At 48.0% G+C, this 19,330-nt stretch overlaps 1 protein-coding gene across 1 annotated transcript in view; it reads left to right on the forward strand.

Annotated features, from left to right (window-relative positions):
- Nucleotides 1–1,791: 1,791 nt before the first annotated feature.
- FGF5 (fibroblast growth factor 5) overlaps nt 1,792–19,330 on the forward strand; it is a 29,462-nt gene continuing 11,923 nt past the window's right edge. The window contains exons 1-2 of the mRNA XM_035113459.2: nt 1,792–2,164; nt 17,783–17,886. Of these exons, the coding sequence (XP_034969350.2) occupies nt 1,792–2,164; nt 17,783–17,886 (477 nt within the window). The remainder of the gene's footprint in view (nt 2,165–17,782; nt 17,887–19,330) is intronic.

Here is a 19,330-nt window from a genome sequence, read left to right on the forward strand (position 1 = left end):
GCCTTGTCCAGAATCCTGTTCTCACGGTGGACAAGCAGATGCCCACTCTCGCCTCCTGCGCCTCGCAGCAAGTGGTATTCGGAGGCGAACTGCCTCTGTCGGTGGAGGCAGAACACAGCCACCGCTGCTAGGAACCAATGATGGCTTCGCCGATGCAATCCAAACATCAGGGCTTCAATGGTTACTTGCGTTGGCCTGCCAGAAATATGCCTATTCAGAGACTCTTCTCCAGACCCGAAATAGCTTTCCACCTGGATTTTCCTTTCCTTCCAGCGAGGAGGAGTGAGTGTCCCCTGCCCTATTCTCTAGTTGCAACCTGATCCACTACCTAGTTAAACAAGAGTCATGCTGCAGCCCTCAACACGCACACACAACACTCCTAAATAAAAAAATTCCTTCAGTAGCACCTTAAAGACCAACTAAGTTTTTATTTTGGTATGAGCTTTCGTGTGCATGCACACTTCTTCAGATACACTGAAACAGAAGCCACCAGACCCTTATGTATATTCAGAGGGTGGGGGTGGGGGTGATGGGAATGGGTGATGGGCTGATAGGAGTGGTAAACCTGTTGATGACTGTTAACGACAACACTCCTGCCCGTCAAATGTTGCTGGACTACAACAGCTCCCATCGTCCCTGACCATTGGCTATGCTGGCCAGGGCTGATGGGAGTTGGAGTCCAACAATAGCTGGAGAGCCACACAGGTTCCCCATCTCCTGCACAAAGGCGCAAGTAATCTCCACTTCCACACACTGAGGCTTACTTCTGAGTAAACATTTTAGGGTGGCGCTCACGCACACACTTCCCGCCTTCTTTTCTTATTTTATTCTTCATCCCGATCTGGCAAGCCGGAGTGAGCTATGCAAGACCACCGGACCACTATTCTTTTTCTAGAAGACGGTTGCCCCAAGAATACAACATCCTTGTTACATTTTTTTTTTAAAAAAAAAATCAACGTCAGCTCTATTCCAAAGGTAGACTGCCTCTAAGGGTGGACGTTTACCTATCTCACTTACAAATCGCTCCTCCTCAAGGTGGCTCCCAACCAACTGATCAAGCCATCTCTTGATGGCCATCGCCAGTACTGGTGGCAGGGAATTCCAGGGACCCCCTCGGCGCAAATCATCCCGACCTAAGCGGTTTGTGAATTGAGCTGGCTTGATCCTTTCCCTCAACATCACATGAGTATCGGATCCATTCTGTCCCACTCCCGTTCAAGTTGCCTCCAGAGAATGTGAATTAGCTGGGGGTGGCTATATTCCCCCCCCTCCGGGGAGCCCCTTTCGCTTGTCTCCGTTTATGAATTATTCGCAACCCGCGAGCCTTGACGGGGGCGGCGCGGGGGGGGGGGTGGACTCGGAATCAGCCTGCTGGTGCGTAAAAGCGCTGCTGGCGCGGAGGGCCGCGCGTCCCTGGTGCGCTCTGCGCCTCTCCAGCGTGGCCAGGGGTGACCCTCGCCTCTCCGCCGCCGTCTTCTTCCTCCTACGTTCCTTCTCCCGCCGGGGGTCTTGTGAGGCGTCCTTCTTTCGCCTCCCCCCACCGCCCAGCCTCGGAAGGGCTGGAGAAGCGAGCCTCGTTTAGACTCCAGGCATGTAGGGGAGAGCTGTGAGATCACCCGGGTTATAAATATCTCCGTGCCAGCAGCTCCGCGCTCTCGGATCGCGCTCTCCCTCCAGCGGGCCGACGATGCCTTCCCTGAGCGCCGGAGCGCACGCCCGTTTGCCCCAGAGGTGCCGCGGCATTCGCAGCCGCCTCCGCAAAATGCCCTGCGCGTCCCTCCCGCTGGAAGAATGAGCTTGTCTTTCTTCCTCTGCCTTCTCTTTTTCAGCCACCTGATCCTCCTCGCTTTGGCACAGAAGGAGACGCTGCCCCCCAGAGCGCAACTTGGAGACGCGGCTTTGCGTGCCAAAAACAGCAGAAGAAGCAGGCTTGGAAGTAGGAATACCACTTCTTCTTCCTCCTCCTCCTCCTCCTTTTCAGCCCCTTCCCCTTATTTCGCCCCCTCTTCGGGAGTTCAAGGCAGCGGTTCCGAAAGGAGCAGTTTCCAGTGGAGCCCATCCGGGCGCAGAACCGGCAGCCTCTATTGCAGAGTGGGCATCGGTTTCCATCTCCAAATCCACCCCGATGGGCTTGTCAATGGCTCCCATCAAGGCAGTATCTTAAGTAAGTGCGTTTCGCTCCTCTCTCCGCCCCTTGCCTGGGGAACTGGGGCCACTCGGGGACATTAAATTCAATGTTGCAGTTCAGGGTGTTCAATTTTTTAAATTATTTTTTCAAAGAGCATTTTTACTGGTTGCTTTTGTAGGAATCTGTGGGTAGGTGCTTATTTCTAAACGTTCTTTAAAAAAAAAATCGTACACATTTTTAGTCTTGCTAGGTGTAAGTGCCGCTACCTACCTGCCCAGATCCCTTGAGACCCTGGGACTAAGAACTTTATGCATTTGATGCAAATTTGGTTAAAATGAAAAGCTTGGCTTCTGGGCACACGCTGAAGTCCCTGTATTGCAGCCCAGAGCCGTTCAGAGGGACGCAGCTCAAAGAGATGTAAATTTTGCCAGTGACTTCGAAGGCAAATAGATTGCTTCCATAGCAGGTGGAGATCCTAATAATCTGTCTTCAGTTTGGCCTCTGCCAAAAGCTGGAGGGAATGCAGAGAAGCAAGGTGGACTTCCCCACCCCTCACCCTAAAAAAAAAACCCAACTCCCTGGCTTGTTCTTAGATTTTTTGTCCTTCTTCATAGAAGTTAACACCCTGATTGGGGAAAGCTAGAAACAGAGGTCATTCTATGCGGCTGTCTGGCTGTTGGATACATAGCATTCTGTAAATGGAAAAGTGCCATTAATAACTTTACTACTACTAATGATGGTGATAATGATGATAACAATAGTGATGGCTTTAAGCAGGGCACAGACTACTGTTGGTTTTTCTTTGCACAAATCAACGTTTTGGTGTCTTCTTTGCTTCTGAGTGCCTTGCCTCTGCTTCACTCCCGTCCTATTTGAATTGCGGATTCAGACTACAGTCTGGTAACCCTTTACCTGGGAGTAAGCTCCCTTGAACACATTGGGCCTTGCCTCTGAACGGACATGGGTAGGATTGCATCACACTTCCTCTGCACACTTTCTCGGAATTAAGTTCCGCTGAGCTCAATGGGATGTAGTTAAAAAGTGAAACACGCCAGCATCAGCTGTAGAACAATCGCATGATAATGTGAACAGCTGAATAACACAGCATGTCATGTTCACCTGTTGGTGAACATTTTATGTTTGGCCGGTAGGAACCATCAGAAACGGACTGAAAATTCCAAATGCAGATGGGAATAGTGGAAAAGGCAGTGGCTGGGGAGCACACACAACATGAATAGCCAATGTCCAGTTTATATAGTCAACAGCCAAACGTTAAATGTTTTTCCAGGGCTGTGGCAAGAGGGAAGATCATGTATTTGAATGTTCCCGCCATCCAAAAATCCTTGTACGTTGCATGTCAGGAAGGAAGGTTTAGATTAGCTAGCTAAACTGTATTTCTAAAATGGAACCCCCACTTTTAAAAGCATACCCCACTTTCTCAGTTACGAAGTTATGAAATATGCAGTTCTCAGTCAGCAGTTTGATACAGGACAAACTTTACTGCTCAAGTTTCTGTTGCAATTGATCAAAAGAAAAAAAGGTGTGGGGAAAAGCAAAATACTGTGAATAACAGTGCTTTTTGGGACTTAGCGGAACTGAAACTAATTGGGGCGAGTGGTTAGATTTCTCCAGCAAATTCTAAATGCCTTACGGCAATGGCTTTTGTTGTAATATGAGACCATTTTGGTACATTAAGTGGTATTTTTAAACAAAATAGTTATAGCATTACTGAAGATGTAAAATCCTTGAATTTAGTAAAATGAAAAGATTACTGTCATAAAGTTTATCAAGAGTTTTAATTTTTCCTCCTATGGTGCAAAGGGATTAATGACTATTGCTCAAAGTTTAATTTTTAAAAGCAAAAAATGGTAATGTTTTAAGTATCTCCCAAGTCCTACTGAAATTCTGGAATGCTGCTGCTGAAGGATCTGATTTCCATGAAACTTTGTTTTGGCTCTCTGCCTAGTGCAGGTGTCTTAGGCCTAATTCTCACTGGGGTGGCAACTTGTATGTCACTCCAGACTGCAGGCTGGAGAAGATTGGACAGCTTCTCCTTGCCCCCCCCCCCCAAACCCAACTCATTGCATGTAGAGATGTAGCATGTCAGGGCGATTGCTAGAGTAGGACCCTTCTCTCTAACCTGCTACCTTTCTAAATACAGAGGCGCAGATATAGCAAAGAGCCACTCCCTGCAGTTTGGAATTGTGTATCCCTAACCGAGGGTGGGAGGACACGACACGCAGCAGGTCAAACGTGGCCCTCCATCCTCTCTGTCTGACCTCTCAGGCTCTCTTGAGGCCACACATCCACCAGCCATGTTCTGTGTCCCCATCAAGTGCTTTTCTCTGGTGGCTAAAATGTGTCCTTGAACTATCACAGCCCCTCTAGCGTGGATGGAGAGATGCTGGGATGGTGATACAGAAAATCCTGTTGGCTTTTGCATGGCTGGGATGTAGCCTTCTTGTCTCTTTCGTTGCTCCACCCACTTTTGGCTCCGCCCCCACCCATCACTTGCACAAATCAGTGGGCCGCAAATCAGCCTGGTCCTTTTGCTTACAGAGCTGTAAGCGATAAAACAGGGGTCAGCAAACTTGTTCAGCAGGGGGATGGTCCACTGTCCCTCAGACCTTGTGGGGGGCCAGACTACATTTTGAAAAAAATAATAATGAACGAATTCCTATGCCCCATAAATAACCCAGAGATGCATTTTAAATAAATGGACACATTCTACTCATGTAAAAACATAATCTGGCCCCTGGGCCTTAGTTTGCCTACCCATGCGATAAAAGGTTAACTTCATAACCATGGTCCCCTACTGATTTACAGGAGAATAATTGTGATTTAAGTAAGATTAAATTGGATTAGAGCAGGCATGTCCAACAGGTAGATTGTGATCTACCAGTAGATCACTGGACATCTGTGGTAGATCACTGGTAGATCCCCCCAAAGAAGCTAAAAAACTTTGGCTCCCCTAAAAAAGCTCAACATCTTTGCCCTGCACCCCTAAAATGACCCGAACCTCCAAAGACAGGGCTTTCCTTCCTAAAAAAAAAAAGTTCAATGTTGCTTTCCTCTTCCCTAAAGAAGCTCAACAAGTTTTACATGGAACCCCCCCCTCCAGCATGGGCCTTCCTCCTTCCTAAAAAAAAGCACAACAACTTTGAACTGAACCCCCCAAAAAGGGGGTAGATCACTCCCAGTTTTTAACTCTGTGAGTAGATCGCAGTCTCTTGGAAGTTGGCCACCCCTGGATTAGAGGATCTACCTGTTTACTTCTGTGCTCAGACCTCTCTCCTAGAATACCTGGGTGGCTCCCTCATTCTCTTTTCTTTATTCCTTTTTAATCATTGGAACAACGACTATGAACCTGCGACATCATTTGTTTTGCATTCAGAAGGTCCCAGGTTCAATCCCTTTACATCCCAAATAACCGAAGTCCTACCATTTACTAGTTTCTAGGATTTATTGCACTCAGCTTCTGCTTTCGAGCTTCCCATAAGCATCTGCTTGGCCACTGTGAGAAGAGGATGCTGGACTAGGCGAGCTTTCGGTCTGATCCTGCAAGGCTCTCCTTATGTTATTAAGAAAGAACAATGTTCAGGAAAGGAGCCTGGCATCTGGCTGATGGTGTTGACTCCTATTTAATCAAAGTTGTGCATTGGTTAGTGTTGGGCTAGGATGGAGGAAATGTGGCTTGAAGATTCCCAGGCTGTGTCAGCCATGAAGCTCACTGCATGATCTTGGGCCAGTAACTATGTTTTACCCTAACCTACCTCAGAGGGCTGTGAGAAAAAGGTGTGTGTGCAGAGGTGGGGAAAATCTGCATATATCACATTGAGGTTCATGGAGTAAATATAAAATGAATGGATGGATGGATGGATGGATGGATGGATGGATGGATGAATGAATGAATGAATGAATGATAGGGTTGCCAGACTCAAAAGAGGGCAGGACTTCTGTGCCTTTAATTGCCCTGCTCTCTTTTGAGTCTGGAAACCTTAAAGAGAAACCAGCAGACCCTTTGCTTGGAAATTAAACAAAGGGTCTGCTGATTTCTCTTTAAGGTTTCCAGACTCAAAAGAGAGCAGGGTAATTAAAGGCACAGAAGTCCTGTCCTCTATTGAGTCCGGCAACCCGAATGAATGAACGAATGAATGAATGAACGCAGCTCTGCACATTAGTGTTAGGAAAAGGTCACTGGTCACATGTAAGCCATGTATTGCTTAAGTGCTTTAGCATTGTGGTTTCTGAGCTATGGTTTGTTTGGCCTTAGCCCAGAAGTTCTGGAATAGGAGTAAGTCAGGCATTGCTTTCCTATAGGGTTAGAGTTACAGGGAAGCCGCGGGGGGGGGGGGGCTGCTTCCTGTTCAGGGATATTCCAGTCCCACCGGACTCTCAAGAATTTTCCTCTTTCTGTTTAAAAAGTAAGTTCCTAGACTTTACATGTAGAAAGTAAAGAAGGACAACACACAGGGAGCAGTTCTGCCCAACTGTCAACTAAGAAGCAAGAGAGCCTGCGGTGCAATGGGTCAGTGCGTCTGGCTGTTAACCAGAAGGTTGTTGGTTTGAGCCCACCCAGGAATGGTGTGGGCCTGCATTGCAAGGGGCTGGACTAGATGACCCCTGCTGTCCCTCCCAACTCCATGATTCTATAAGCAATGCAACTAAATAACTTTATGCTTGCTGTGCTGCCTGTGTTTATGTTCTGACCGTTCTGCAATAATTCCCCAGCCCATTAAAGCTCCTTCGTGATACAATTCCTGGCGAAAGGGACTTGTTGCTTAATTCCTTCACTACCAGGTCCTGGGCCCAATGAACTGTAAGTGGATTGGGGCCCTTGGGCCACTGCAAAAGAAGGCACTGATCCGCCTAAGATTTGCACCTGCTTTGTGTTATAGGCAGGTTTGTGTCCTATTTTGCACACCTAGAAGTAAGTCCCTTTAAACACGAAGTGACCTGAATAGACATGTACGCCATTGTACTGTAGGTTAGCTATACAGTGAATTCTTAATTAATACCTGTTCTTTATATCTTGCACTGTAGGAAACATGCCTAAGCCTCTTTGCAAAGTTTTCACATTTGGCATTTAACTTTGTTGTTGTTGTTGGGGGTTAACATCTAGGGAGTACCTGATCTCAGGAGAACCCACCACAGGAAAGATACTTCCTGGTTGCTAGGGGAGAAGGAAAGGGAAACTATGGAGTTTCCAAGTATTTGAAAATGAGACAGAAACAGGAAAAGTGTACCAAAGGGGGAAACAGAAACTCATTAGAACTCCACGGATTCCTATGGCCTGGTATCCAAGCCACTCGCTCATCAATCATAGAATCATAGAGCTGGAAGAGACCACAAGGGCCATCCAGTCCAACCCTCTGCCAAGCAGGAAACACCATCAAAGCATTCCCGACAGATGGCTGTCAAGCCTCCAAAGAAGGAGACTCCACCACACTCCTTGGCAGCAAATTCTACTGCCTAACAGCTCTTACTGTCAGGAAGTTCTTCCTAATGTTTAGGTGGAATCTTCTTTCTTGTAGTTTGAATCCATAGCTCCGTGTCCGCTTCTCTGGAGCAGCAGAAAACAACTTTTTCCCTCTATATGACATCCTTTTATATATTTGAACATGGTTATCATATCACCCCTTAACCTTCTCTTCTCCAGGCTAAACATACCCAGCTCCCTAAGCCGTTCCTCATAAGGCATCGTTTCCAGGCCTTCGACCATTTAGGTTGCCCTCCTCTGGACACGTTCCAGCTTGTCAGTTTCCTTCTTGAACTGTGGTGCCCAGAACTGGACACAGTATTCCAGGTGAGGTCTGACTAGAGCAGAATACAGTGGTACTATTACTTCCCCTGATCTAGATGCTATACTCCTATTGATGCAGCCCAGAATTGCATTGGCTTTTTTAGCTGCTGCATCACACTGTTGACTCATGTCAAGTTTGTGGTCTACCAAGACTCCTAGATCCTTTTCACATGTACTGCTATCAAGCCAGGTGTCACCCATCCTGTATTTGTGCCTTTCATTTTTTTTACCCAAGTGTAGTACTTTACATTTCTCCCTGTTAAAATTCATCTTGTTTGCTTTGGCCCAGTTGTCTAATCTGTTAAGGTCATTTTGAAGTGTGATCCTGTCCTCTGGGGTATTAGCCACCCCTCCCAATTTGGTGTCATCTGCAAACTTGCTCAGGATGCCCTCAAGCCCATCATTCAAGTCATTGATAAAGATGTTGAATAAGACTGGGCCCAAGACAGAACCCTGTGGCACCCCACTAGTCACTTCTCTCCACAGCTCTGACTTCACTCATAGGTTAAAAACTGAGTCAGACTGACTCATCTCACAGAAACTTGGTAGGAGGTACCTGCATATTTTCCTTCATAACTTTTCTTCCAGGAGAGCTAGAAACTTACTTTTTTAAAAATGAGGCCCATTCTGGCTATGAGCCTAGTACATCAGTACCCCTGTACCCTAGGTACAGCATCAGTGCCGGCCCTATCATTAGTGAGTGTCATGAAAGGTCAGCAAAAAATGTTATGTTATCCCATTTATGATTGCTGTTGCATTCTGAGAGCACAGGAGAGGGGCTTGTTGGATTTTCTGCCTCGGGTTCCAAAATAACATTGCTGGTCTTGGGTACAATGCAGCACGAGTTAGCAAGGGGTGTGTTGGTGGCATTTGCTGTCCTGCTCGGGTGGCAAAATGTTGTGGGTCGTCCCTACCCATTGCGAAGGTGTGCTTAGCATGAATTTGTAGAACAGGGTCTTACAACCCTGTTCCCATCATCCCTGACCACTGGTCCTGCTAGCTAGAGATGATGGGAGTTGCAGTCCACAAACAGCTGGTGTAAAGGATCAACCTGATCTCAGGGCAGAGATTTGAACTATATGAGTTTCAGGGACGTTCTCATTCTGAGGATGCAATGAAATTACTTCCAGGATAATGGGCTTTGGGGTAACTTGCTAGACAGCTTTTATCTCTGTTACAAGAAGCATCCTTCTAAGTTGCACTGGTATCACTGCTGTTTAACCAAACCTTTTATTTACGCAGCAAGAACCAGAACATTTGAGTCGCTGCTGAGCAGTTCCCGCTGGAAAAAAAGCGCTTATTGTGTCAGCAGTTTACTGCGATTCATCCCACTTTCCCCAGCCTCTTTATTTCACTGCATTGTTCGCCTCTCCTCGAGTGCTTAGTTTGAATTATCCATCTGCCTCCAGCTGTTCCTTGTCAAATCTCTCTCTTTTTATTTTTCATCTGCTCATTTTCTTTCAGTATCCATAAATATTTACACAGTGACAATGAGCTATAAAGATAGTAAGGACCAGGCAAAAGTAATCGTTCACAAGTGGCAGCATCTATTGGATTCCCTCCCCCGCCCCCCAAAAAAACACAACCCAAAGAAACATGAAAAAAAATAAAGGGGAAAGGGGAACATGTCCTCTTCTGTATTTATTTATGCCTTTGGCTATGCATGATTCCTGCATTCCAGGTGCCCAGTTTAATGGCCTCATTGACAGCCAGTTTCATTCCATAAATAGTTTTCTGGTGCTAGAATCACATGATGAGGGTTCCAGTTCTGTGTCACTTACAAATTTCCATGACCAAATCATAGGGGCCACTCTCTGGACTGTTGTTATTTTGCAGGTGGGATTCAATTTCATACGAATAAATTCAGGTTGTGCAATTGAAGTGGATCTGGTAGTCTTGCACAAACCTTTCCAACCATTACCACTTCTTGTGGTCAGGAAAGTGACAAGGAAAATCACTGGAAACTGTGGTGGAAACCATTGTTTGACATGACATGTCCTATGTGTATACATTTAGGGGTCTCTCTCTCTCTCTCTCTGTGTGTGTGTGTGTGTGTGTGTGTGTGTGGTCTGTGTGAGAGAATGTGTGAACAGGGTCAAGATAAAGGTAAAGGGACCCCTGACCATTAGGTCCAGTCACAGATGACTCTGGGGTTGAGGCGCTCATCTTGCTTTACTGGCCGAGGGAGCCGGCGTACAGCTTCCGGGTCATGTGGCCAGCATGACTAAGCCGCTTCTGGCAAACCAGAGCAGCACACGGAAACGCCGTTTACCTTCCTGCCAGAGCGGTACCTATTTATCTGCTTGCACTTTGTGCTTTGAACTGCTAGGTTGGCAGGAGCAGGGACCGAGCAACGGGAGCTCACCCCGTCACGGGGATTCGAACTGCTGACCTTCTGATCGGCAAGCCCTAGGCTCTGTGGTTTAACCCACAGCGCCACCCGTGTCCCTTACGTGTGAACAGGGTACCCATTGCCAATTATGGCAATACGTACTACTGTTATGAGACCACCACCACCCCTGGAAGCCTGGGAAAGGGTTTAAACCACCCTGACTTTAGTTCCAGAATTCCAGCCTTGATGGCCAGGGCTAAGGGGTCCATCCATCCTTTCACTTGACCTGTGTTTTGGACTCGGATCTTAACAGAGATGCATGGAAAATGCAAAAAGAGATTTTGCTTAACCAAGCTTCAGCTCGGAGGTAAGATCGGATTTCGCAAGGCAGAGGCATGTAAGAAGAAAAGCTCTTGGACCTGGAGGAATTAATCGGGACATAATACAAACAAAGGTCAAGCAGGACTATGGATCAGCCCGAGAGAAACACTTTTTGGACCCACCAGCACTGTACAGAATGGTTTCACAATCAATCCCTCTTCACAGGGAACTCTGAATGTTGCAGCTCTGGGATGGGAATAGAGGGTCTCAGTACCCTTAACAAACTACAGCTCCCAGAATTTTTTGGGGGAAGCTGTTTAAAGTGGCATGATGCTGCTTTTGTCACGGTCCGGTCGGTGGGCGGTTGAAGCCCTGGCTGACGACGTCAGGGCCAGAGGCAAGATGGTGGTGTAGAAGCAGGAACAGGTGCAGGGCTGAGGGTCCAGCAGCAGGCAGTTGCAGGGTCAAGGAGCAAGGCAGAGGCGAAGGTCTGGGAGTCAAGGAGCAAGGCGTCGGCAAGGCAAGGGTCCAAGGGTCGAGGATCAAGGCGTCGGCAAGGCAAGGGTTTGAGGAGCAAGGCGTCGGCAAGGCAAGGGTCCAAGGGTTGAGGATCAAGGCGTCGGCAAGGCAATTGTCCAAGGAGCAAGAGGCCATAGGCAACCAGGCAGGGATAGCGTTGCTGTGGCAAAGAGCTGAAGGGAAATGCTGAGCTTTTCCCTCCCAGCTCCTGCTACCAGGTGCAGTGAGGTATCAAGTAGCTTCACCTGAGTGACCACTCCTTGCCTCTCCAGCACAAGCTGAGGCCTCACCTGAGTGACCACTCCTTGCTTCTCCAGCACAAACTGAGGCAGGCCCCAGTCCTGCAAAGCACTACAGGCCCCAGAGCCTGACTCCTGCCCATACTCCTGACAGCTTTAAATATGTATGGTACAGATGGGGCATTTTTCAGCTTACGTCTTCTCTTTAGAGAAGGAGAGGTGTGGAGCAGAGCAGCCCATAGTTGCTTTAGGATGTTCTGCATTGAGTAATAATATGCTTTTAACAATTTCAACCATTTTTCCTTTTGCATCTCGTCTTTCTTTCATGTTATAACCCCCTAATAGCTAGCGCTTAGATTGTTCTTTCCAGGCTTTCGTAGCCCTACAGGGGAGATTCAGAATGTGCACTGCCATGTAAAAATAGTACCCGCTGCACTCCCTCGCTCTCTCCTTTTAGAAAGAACTGATCCTTATGCGGATTCAGAGCCAGCGTTGTTCACCTGCAGCACAAAGTAAATCTGCTCCTTCTATCGTGCTTTTGCTTTTGATAACCCCCTGAGCCAGAGCAACAGAAGACAAGAGGAAAACATGCTCTCTTCAAAAGCAAACCACCAAAAGATTTGGGAGGCAGGATGAAGTGAGGATAGCAGCAGGAAAATGGAAAGGCAGAGATGGGCCTCTGATGTTGTGGTCCATCACAAAGGAGGGACGCGGGTGGTGGCATTGTGGTCTAAACCACTGAGCCTCTTGGGCTTGCCGATTGGAAGGTCAGCGGTTCAAATCCCTGTGACGGGGTGAGCTCCCATTGCTCTGTCCTAGCTCCTGCCAACCTAGCAGTTCAAAAGCACACCAGTGCAAGTAGATAAATAGGTACCACTGTGGCAGGAAGGTAAATAGCATTTCCATGTGCTCTGGCTTACTTCACAGTGTTCCATTGCTTCAGAAGCGGTTTAGACATGCTGGCCACTTGACCCGGAAAACACCGGGTCTGCAGACAAACACCGGCTACCTCAGCCTGAAAGCGAGATGAGCGGCGAAACCCCCACAGTTGCCTTTGACTGGACTTAACTGTCCAGGGGTCCTTTACCATCACAAAGCATTCAGTGGGGCACTCGTTCAGGATTTGACCACACTTCCGCTTGTCCCATGCTTAGAAAGCATGGGTCTGAGCGGTTTCCCACTTGCCTTGCTCCTTTTTCAGGGAAAATCCACTCTTTAGCTCCAAATCAGAACAAACAGCTATCAACCAAAAAAGCCCAATTGCCGTTTGCTCCGACTGAGCACTAAAGAGTAGTTTTCCCTACAGGAAAGCGGTAGGAGAATCATAGAGTCATAGAATTGTAGAGTTGTAAATTTGGCCACTAACTTGTTAGCAGGAATGCGGCAGTCAGAATATATTGCATGGATATTAAACCAACTGCATTGCTTACACAGAATCGTAGAATCTTAGAGTTGGAAGGGACCCAAGGGTCATCTAGTCCAACCCCCCTGCAATGCAGGAATCTCAGCTAAAGCATCCAGGACAGATGGACATCCAACCTCTGCTGAAAAACCTTGGTTTTTAAGGATGGAGAATCCACAACCTCCCAAGGAAGACTGTTCCTTGTCAAACAAGTCTTACTGTCAGAAAGTTCTTCCTGATGCTTCGTTGCAATCTCCTTTCATGTAATTTGAATCCATTGGTTCAGGTCCTGCCCTCCAGAGCATGAGAAAACAAGCTTGCTCCATCCTCCATGTGACAGCCTTTTAGATATTTTAATATGGCTACCATATCCTCCATTCAGTCTCCTCTTTTCCAGGCTAAACATACCCAGCTCCCAGGGCCGTCTCAACCATGTCGGACGCCCTGGCGCCGTGGTGCGGAGATCGCTCCGGTGCCCCCGCTCCGCCCCGTCGCGGCTGGTGGGCAAGCGCAGGGCACAGCATGGCTTCCGCACGGCTCTGCCGCATGCCGCCCCCCTGCCGGGCCAGCACCCTGCACCACCCAGCCTATCCCTAGAGCCGGCCCTGCCAGCTCCTTCAACCGTTCCTCATAAGGCTTGGTATCCAGACCCTTGATCATCTTGGTCGCCCTCCTCTGCACTTGTTCCAGCTTGTCAATATCCTTCTTAAAATCGTGGTGCCCAGAACTGGACACAGTGTTCCAGGTGTGGTCTGACCAAAGCAGAGTAGAATGGTAGTACTGTATTACTTCCCTTGATCTGGAGACCAGACTTCTGTTGATGCAGTTTGAGAGCCCAAAGTCTGCAGATACAGAGGCTGCCACCATACCTGCCAATTGCATGGGCCAATGTTCTGTCAATGCAGTGGCTGAGAGCAGGCGCGCTGGCCCCAGTGACGTGGTGCACGTTCTGGGGGTGGGGCGCGCCGTGCGCAGTGACGTGGTGCACGTTCTGGGGGTGGGGCGGGCAGCGGCGATGGCGTCCCTGGGATCGCGTCGCTCGGGGCGCATCGCGCCGCTCGGGGCGCATCGCGCCGCTCGGGGCGCACCGCCCCGACCGCCCCTATCTTCCTACGCCCCTGTGTCAATGTGGTAGAGTGATCAGAGTGTTGGCTAAGGCCTGAGAGAACAGGGTTCAAATCCTCACTAAGCCACAAAGCTCACTGCATGACCTTGGGCCAGACCTACCCCACAGCCAGACCTACCCCACAGGAGTTGTTAGAAGAAGAAAAAGAGGAGACTGAGAAACACCTTGAGCTCCTCAGAGCAAAGATGGGGTATAAATTTAACAAATAAACAAAGCCCAGAGTCCTGAATATAGAGAGGACCAGGTAGCCCAGTGGGCTAGATCCCAGCATCGGGGGAAAGAAGCTAAATGTTTGGGCTATTGTACATTGGCCTCTTCTTGTTTCATGTTGAGCAAGGTGTGATTTAAGTGCTCATTTCACCCTTCTTCACTGCTTCAAGGAGAGGATGGCGGAGCTACAACTCAGGATGTTAAACCTGTGTTGTTCCCCAGAGGCCAGCAGAGATCCACTTTCTGCTTTTTCTGTGTTTGGAACGAGTGTCTGGGATGAGTTCAGCATTACTTTTCTTCAGTTTGGGATAGCTCAGTCGGTAGAGCATGAGACTCTTAAACTCAGGGTCACGGGTTCAAGCCCCATGCTGGGCAAAAGATTTCTGCCTTGCAGGGGGTTGGACTAGATGACCATTGTAGACCCTTCCAACTGTATAATTTTGAGAATGCTATGAATTAATAGCCATTGAAACTGGGTAATGACAGCAGGGTGGTCCTTGTTTTCTTCAACCTAACAGCTGATCGGGGTTGCAACAGTCGAATCTCCTTGCTTCTCTGCATCCTTTCCTACCAACAGACCGTCTGTCACCAAGCCTTGTGAGCTTGCAGTTGTCTCTCCTTATGAGCAGTCAGAATGACCATGACACTTCCATGGTGTCCCACAACTCATCCATCTGCTGCGGAGAACTGCATTTATTTATTTTTTGCAGGGGGTGGAGGGGGGAGTGAAGCCAAAGCTCTTCAGCTAATTGCTAGGGAACTTTCAAAGACTGAAGTCAGCATGCAGCCTTGGTAAGTTTCCTAAACTCCCCTCCAGAGGCTTGCTTACTTCCAGTTGCTATCGATAATATAAATGTGATGGCTCTGTGTCAATATAGGAGGGGGAGCATAGGAAAGAATGCTTATCTTGCTTTCATGCATCTGATGAGCAGAAGGATCCATTGGTCTTTAGCTGCAATCAGGTGGAGCTTGGCTAACTCCAGGCTGCAATGGCAGATATGCTAGATAGTTGCATAGAATCATAGAATCATAGAATCGTAGAGTTGGAAGAGACCACGAGAGCCATCCAGTCCAACCCCCTGCCAAGCATTATTAAAATCAGGAAAATTCCTTGCAAACATGTGCATCGTAGGTGAAATTGCATACCATAATGTGTGTATTAGGAGAAAGTCATGCTAAATGCTGAATAATTTATCATTATTATTTTTTTAAAAAAAGCCTTTGCAAACTGATTTGGAGAACTGAACGTAAGATTAAAAACAAACAAACGAGGAAGTGAGAGACCAAAGCAGACGGATTTGCCGGTCCCTAATTGCACTTGGCTTGTTTCAGACGCTCCTGACTGCTTCCAGGTCTGCCTTTAACATGTTCAGGGGTGAACGTCTTCTTCTGCAAACAATATGCTTGGCGATCAGTAGCTCCCCAGCACTGTGCAAAGCAGCAGGGTGTGAGAGAGAAAGGTCGGTGTGTGTGTGCATGTGGTTAAAATCATTGGAACCCATGCAAAAACCTTAGGGTATTCTGAAGGCTCAAGCCTGCTAGGGTAGGGTGCTCTTTATTCTGCAAGAACTGCTCCTAAACCCAGATTTATGGAAGCAGCTGTGCCATGTTATGGTTTATTTATATACCCCAAAGTAGTGAGCATCATATCAATAGGAAAGAAATATATAATAAGAGTACCAATAGATGCAGTCAATCAAAGCGATATAAAATAGCAAAATCACAACATACCCACCTGGGTACGTGTTAGGAACACCAGTTAACCCCACAGCAAAGAAACAGAAAAACTATAACTCAAACCATCCCTGTCTCTCACCTGGGGTGAACACACTTCATTCACCTCTCTGACCTGTGGGGGGGGGGAGAGAATGTGTTTTACTAACTGAGGTTAACACCCACATATTTACAGCACTCTTCTTATTCTTTAACAGTCATGGCTTCCCACAAAGAATTTTGGGAACTGTAGTTTGTTAAGGGTGCAGGCCTACCGTTCCCCCAGCACCCTTAACGAACTGTATTTCACAGGATTCTCCACGTCTGCTAAAGCGGTATAAGAATGAGGTACAATGTATGTTGCGGTTGTGACCAGACTCTTTCTCTGGCACAGAAACCACTCCCCTCTCTGGCTGCCGTCAGCCAGCCAGTTGATTTATTAACCCCAGGTTATAATTGCCAGAGCCTGGAGGAAAAAATTGGAGGAAATCCTACAAGCCTTCTGTCTCCCACCGCGGGGACCCACAAAACGCCGTGGTTATCTGCTGGTAAGAGAAACTCACTCTGTACATCCTCAGAGATTCTCTCATCTATCTAACTAGATCGCTTGTTCCAACATTACACCCAGCCACTGAAAACAAGTTTCCAGGATTGAGCCCAGAGGCTACAGGAATCAAGCAAGGGGAGCAGGGGATGGTCCTAGCTTAAACAACCCTTGCTGATTTTGAAGGTGAAATATACTCGGAGTCGAGAGTGAATTTCATGCTCTTTATTGTAGTCATCAAGGAGAAGAAGAGAAGAATGCCCTTTTCCCCAAACCATCTGCTTATATACATTATTTACACAATGGGCTTTGCATGATTGGCTACTTCAGGGCTGCACCTGTGGGCCAATCAGTTTGTGGATTGACTTCTGCCAGCAGCCTGATTGGCTGCTCCTGCAGGCCAATCAGGTTGTGAATTCACTTCTGCCAGCCGCCCGATTGGCTGCTCCTGCAGGCCAATCAGGTTGCGGATTCACTTCCACCTGGAGTTGGATTGGGTGGCTCTTGCGGACCAATCAGACTGCTGATTCTGGATCCTATTGTTCTATGATTCAGCTCAGTATATAACAGAAGGCTTGTTCTCTTTCCTCTTCCCCCTAGACTGGTGGTTTTCAACCAGCGTGCCGTGGCACCCTGGGGTGCCTTGAATGTCAGGGGTGCTGCGGGCAACACTGGCCTCTGTCCCTCTTCCCTTCCCTCCCTCCTCTGATGCCCTCTTGTATCTCTGCCTCCCCAAGGCTTGCACAGCTGTTCGTTGCAGAACCCCTGGCTATAAGCTCCCCAGGCGAATGGTGCCTCTGGGGCTGGCCAGGGGGGTGCTTCCCAGGCCCCTGTGGGGCAGTGTGAGGGGGCACATCTCTTTGGGGCAGAGGGGGCAGCTCAGAGACTAGGGGTGGCAGCTGCAGCTGCCCAGAGGACTCCCAAGGAAAGAGGAGAGAAGAGGAGAGGAGGCTCCCACAAGGGAGGCTGTTTGAAAAAGGGTGAGAGGCTGCCAACTCTGCAAGCAAGGGGTGGCAAAACTGGGCTCTTGAACCCCACAGGGGAGCCACAGAAAGAAAGTAGTTGGTCAAGGGAGCCGTGGACCCAAAAAGATTGAACACCTCTGCCCTAAACCATCTCCTGATGCCTTCCTGTTGAGGGCAGGTGGATAACCATTAAATTCCACTCACACCAGTTGTGTCCTTTAAAACCTCAGGACGTCTATAAATAAATGTATATTCAGATAACCCGAGCAAGCAAGCAAGAAGCAATCAAGCATGAAATCACAGTTTAAGCCTAAAATGACAAAGCTACTTTTTCTTCCTCCTCCTCTTCTCCCTTCCCCCTTTTTTTTTAATAAAAAAGACCTGACAATGCATAAGATTTCTTTCTCTCTTCTTCTTTTCTTTGCAGTGCTGTGAAAAAAAAACGAATTGTGTTTTATTTTGGGATTTCTGTCATCCTAGGTATTTTGGAAATATTTGCTGTGTCTCAGGGGATTGTAGGAATACGAGGAGTTTTCAGCAACAAATTTTTAGCGATGTCAAAAAAAGGAAAACTCCACGCAAGTGTAAGTAAAATACTGCATTTCCAGGATATGTGAAAAATGTCTCTGCAGCTTGCAAAAGAGTGAAAATATTGCAAGGTCACCTGCATTGCACCTTATGAGATTTGAGTCCACAGCCCTGCATATCATTTCATTCATTTCCCACCATTTCTCCCAAGGGGCTCAAGGTGGTATATGTCGCCCTCTCTCCTCATTTAATCCTCACAACAACCCTGTGAGGAAGGTTAGGCTGAGAGACAGTGACTGGCCCAAGGTCACGTAGTGCACTTGATGCCTGTGTAAGGATTCGAACCCAGGTCACCCAGGTCCTATTTCAACAAGGCCGCGCTGGCTCCCTGCTTATGAAAATTCAGAAGAATGAAGTCCCCCCCTGACCTTAAATTCCTCATCCCAGCCCAGCATAATTTTTGACCCAGCATGCTGGGATAGCTCAGTTGGTAGAGCGTGAAGCTCTTAATCTCAGAGTCATGGGTTCGAGTCCCACGTTGGGGGAACAATAGGATTCCTGACCTTGACTAGGTGACCCTCCACCAACCACGTATGGCGGCAGCCCATCAAGGATTTTGCTCAATATCCCAAGCTTCCCAAGCTGTGTTGCGCCAACTCTACTCCAAGGGTTCAGTTTTCAAAGCCCTAGCACAGGGGTGGCCAAGTCCCAAGAGACTGTGATCTACTCACAGTTAAAACCTGGTGGTGATCTACCCCCTTTTTGGGGTTCATGTCAAAATTGTTGAGCTCTTTTTAGGAAGGAGGAAGGCCCGTTTTTTAGGGGTTCAGGTCAAAGTTGTAGGGGGGAGGAAAGCCCCGTTTCTTTGGGGTTGAGCTTTTCTGCAGGGGGGCCAGTGATCTACCAGTGATCTACCACAGACGTCCAGTGATCTACCGGTAGATCACGATCTACCTGTTGGACGTGTCTGCCCTATCAAATCACTGAAGTTCCATTGCCTCTTACTGGATCCATATAGGCACACAGCAAAACTACTTCTACTTCTTTTGCCAAATCCTACTGGCCCAGGAGACAACCTTCAACAGGCAAGCCTGCAAACAGGGTCTTCTGCAACCCTGGCTAGGATTCATCATAGATAGGGTAATGCAGGGGTGGGAAGCCTCAGTCTCATGGGCCAAAGAGGCCATCCAGGCTTCTGTTTCTGGCCCCTGGGAATCTCCCCAGGCCACACCCTTCACTAGCCTTGCTTCACAGCCTCCTGGAGTGGTTTTGCCTGGCTGGAATGTGCCCACCCTTCCTCTCACTTGCCTGGATAGAGGACAGAAAGTGGTGTTATAAGGAAAACTGCTCCCTTTCCTTATGGGGTATTCTAGAGACCTTATAAAGTCCTTAAGTGGGTTCCCTATCGGTAGGAGAAATAACAGAGGCCAACCAGAGTCCATTGAGTAGCAAAGCGGCTAGTAAGCCTGATCTTTCTTCAAGGAACTGTTGCAACAGGGT

This window comes from Zootoca vivipara, chromosome 9, assembly GCF_963506605.1.
Source record: "Zootoca vivipara chromosome 9, rZooViv1.1, whole genome shotgun sequence".
NCBI classification, from domain to species: Eukaryota; Metazoa; Chordata; class Lepidosauria; order Squamata; family Lacertidae; genus Zootoca; species Zootoca vivipara.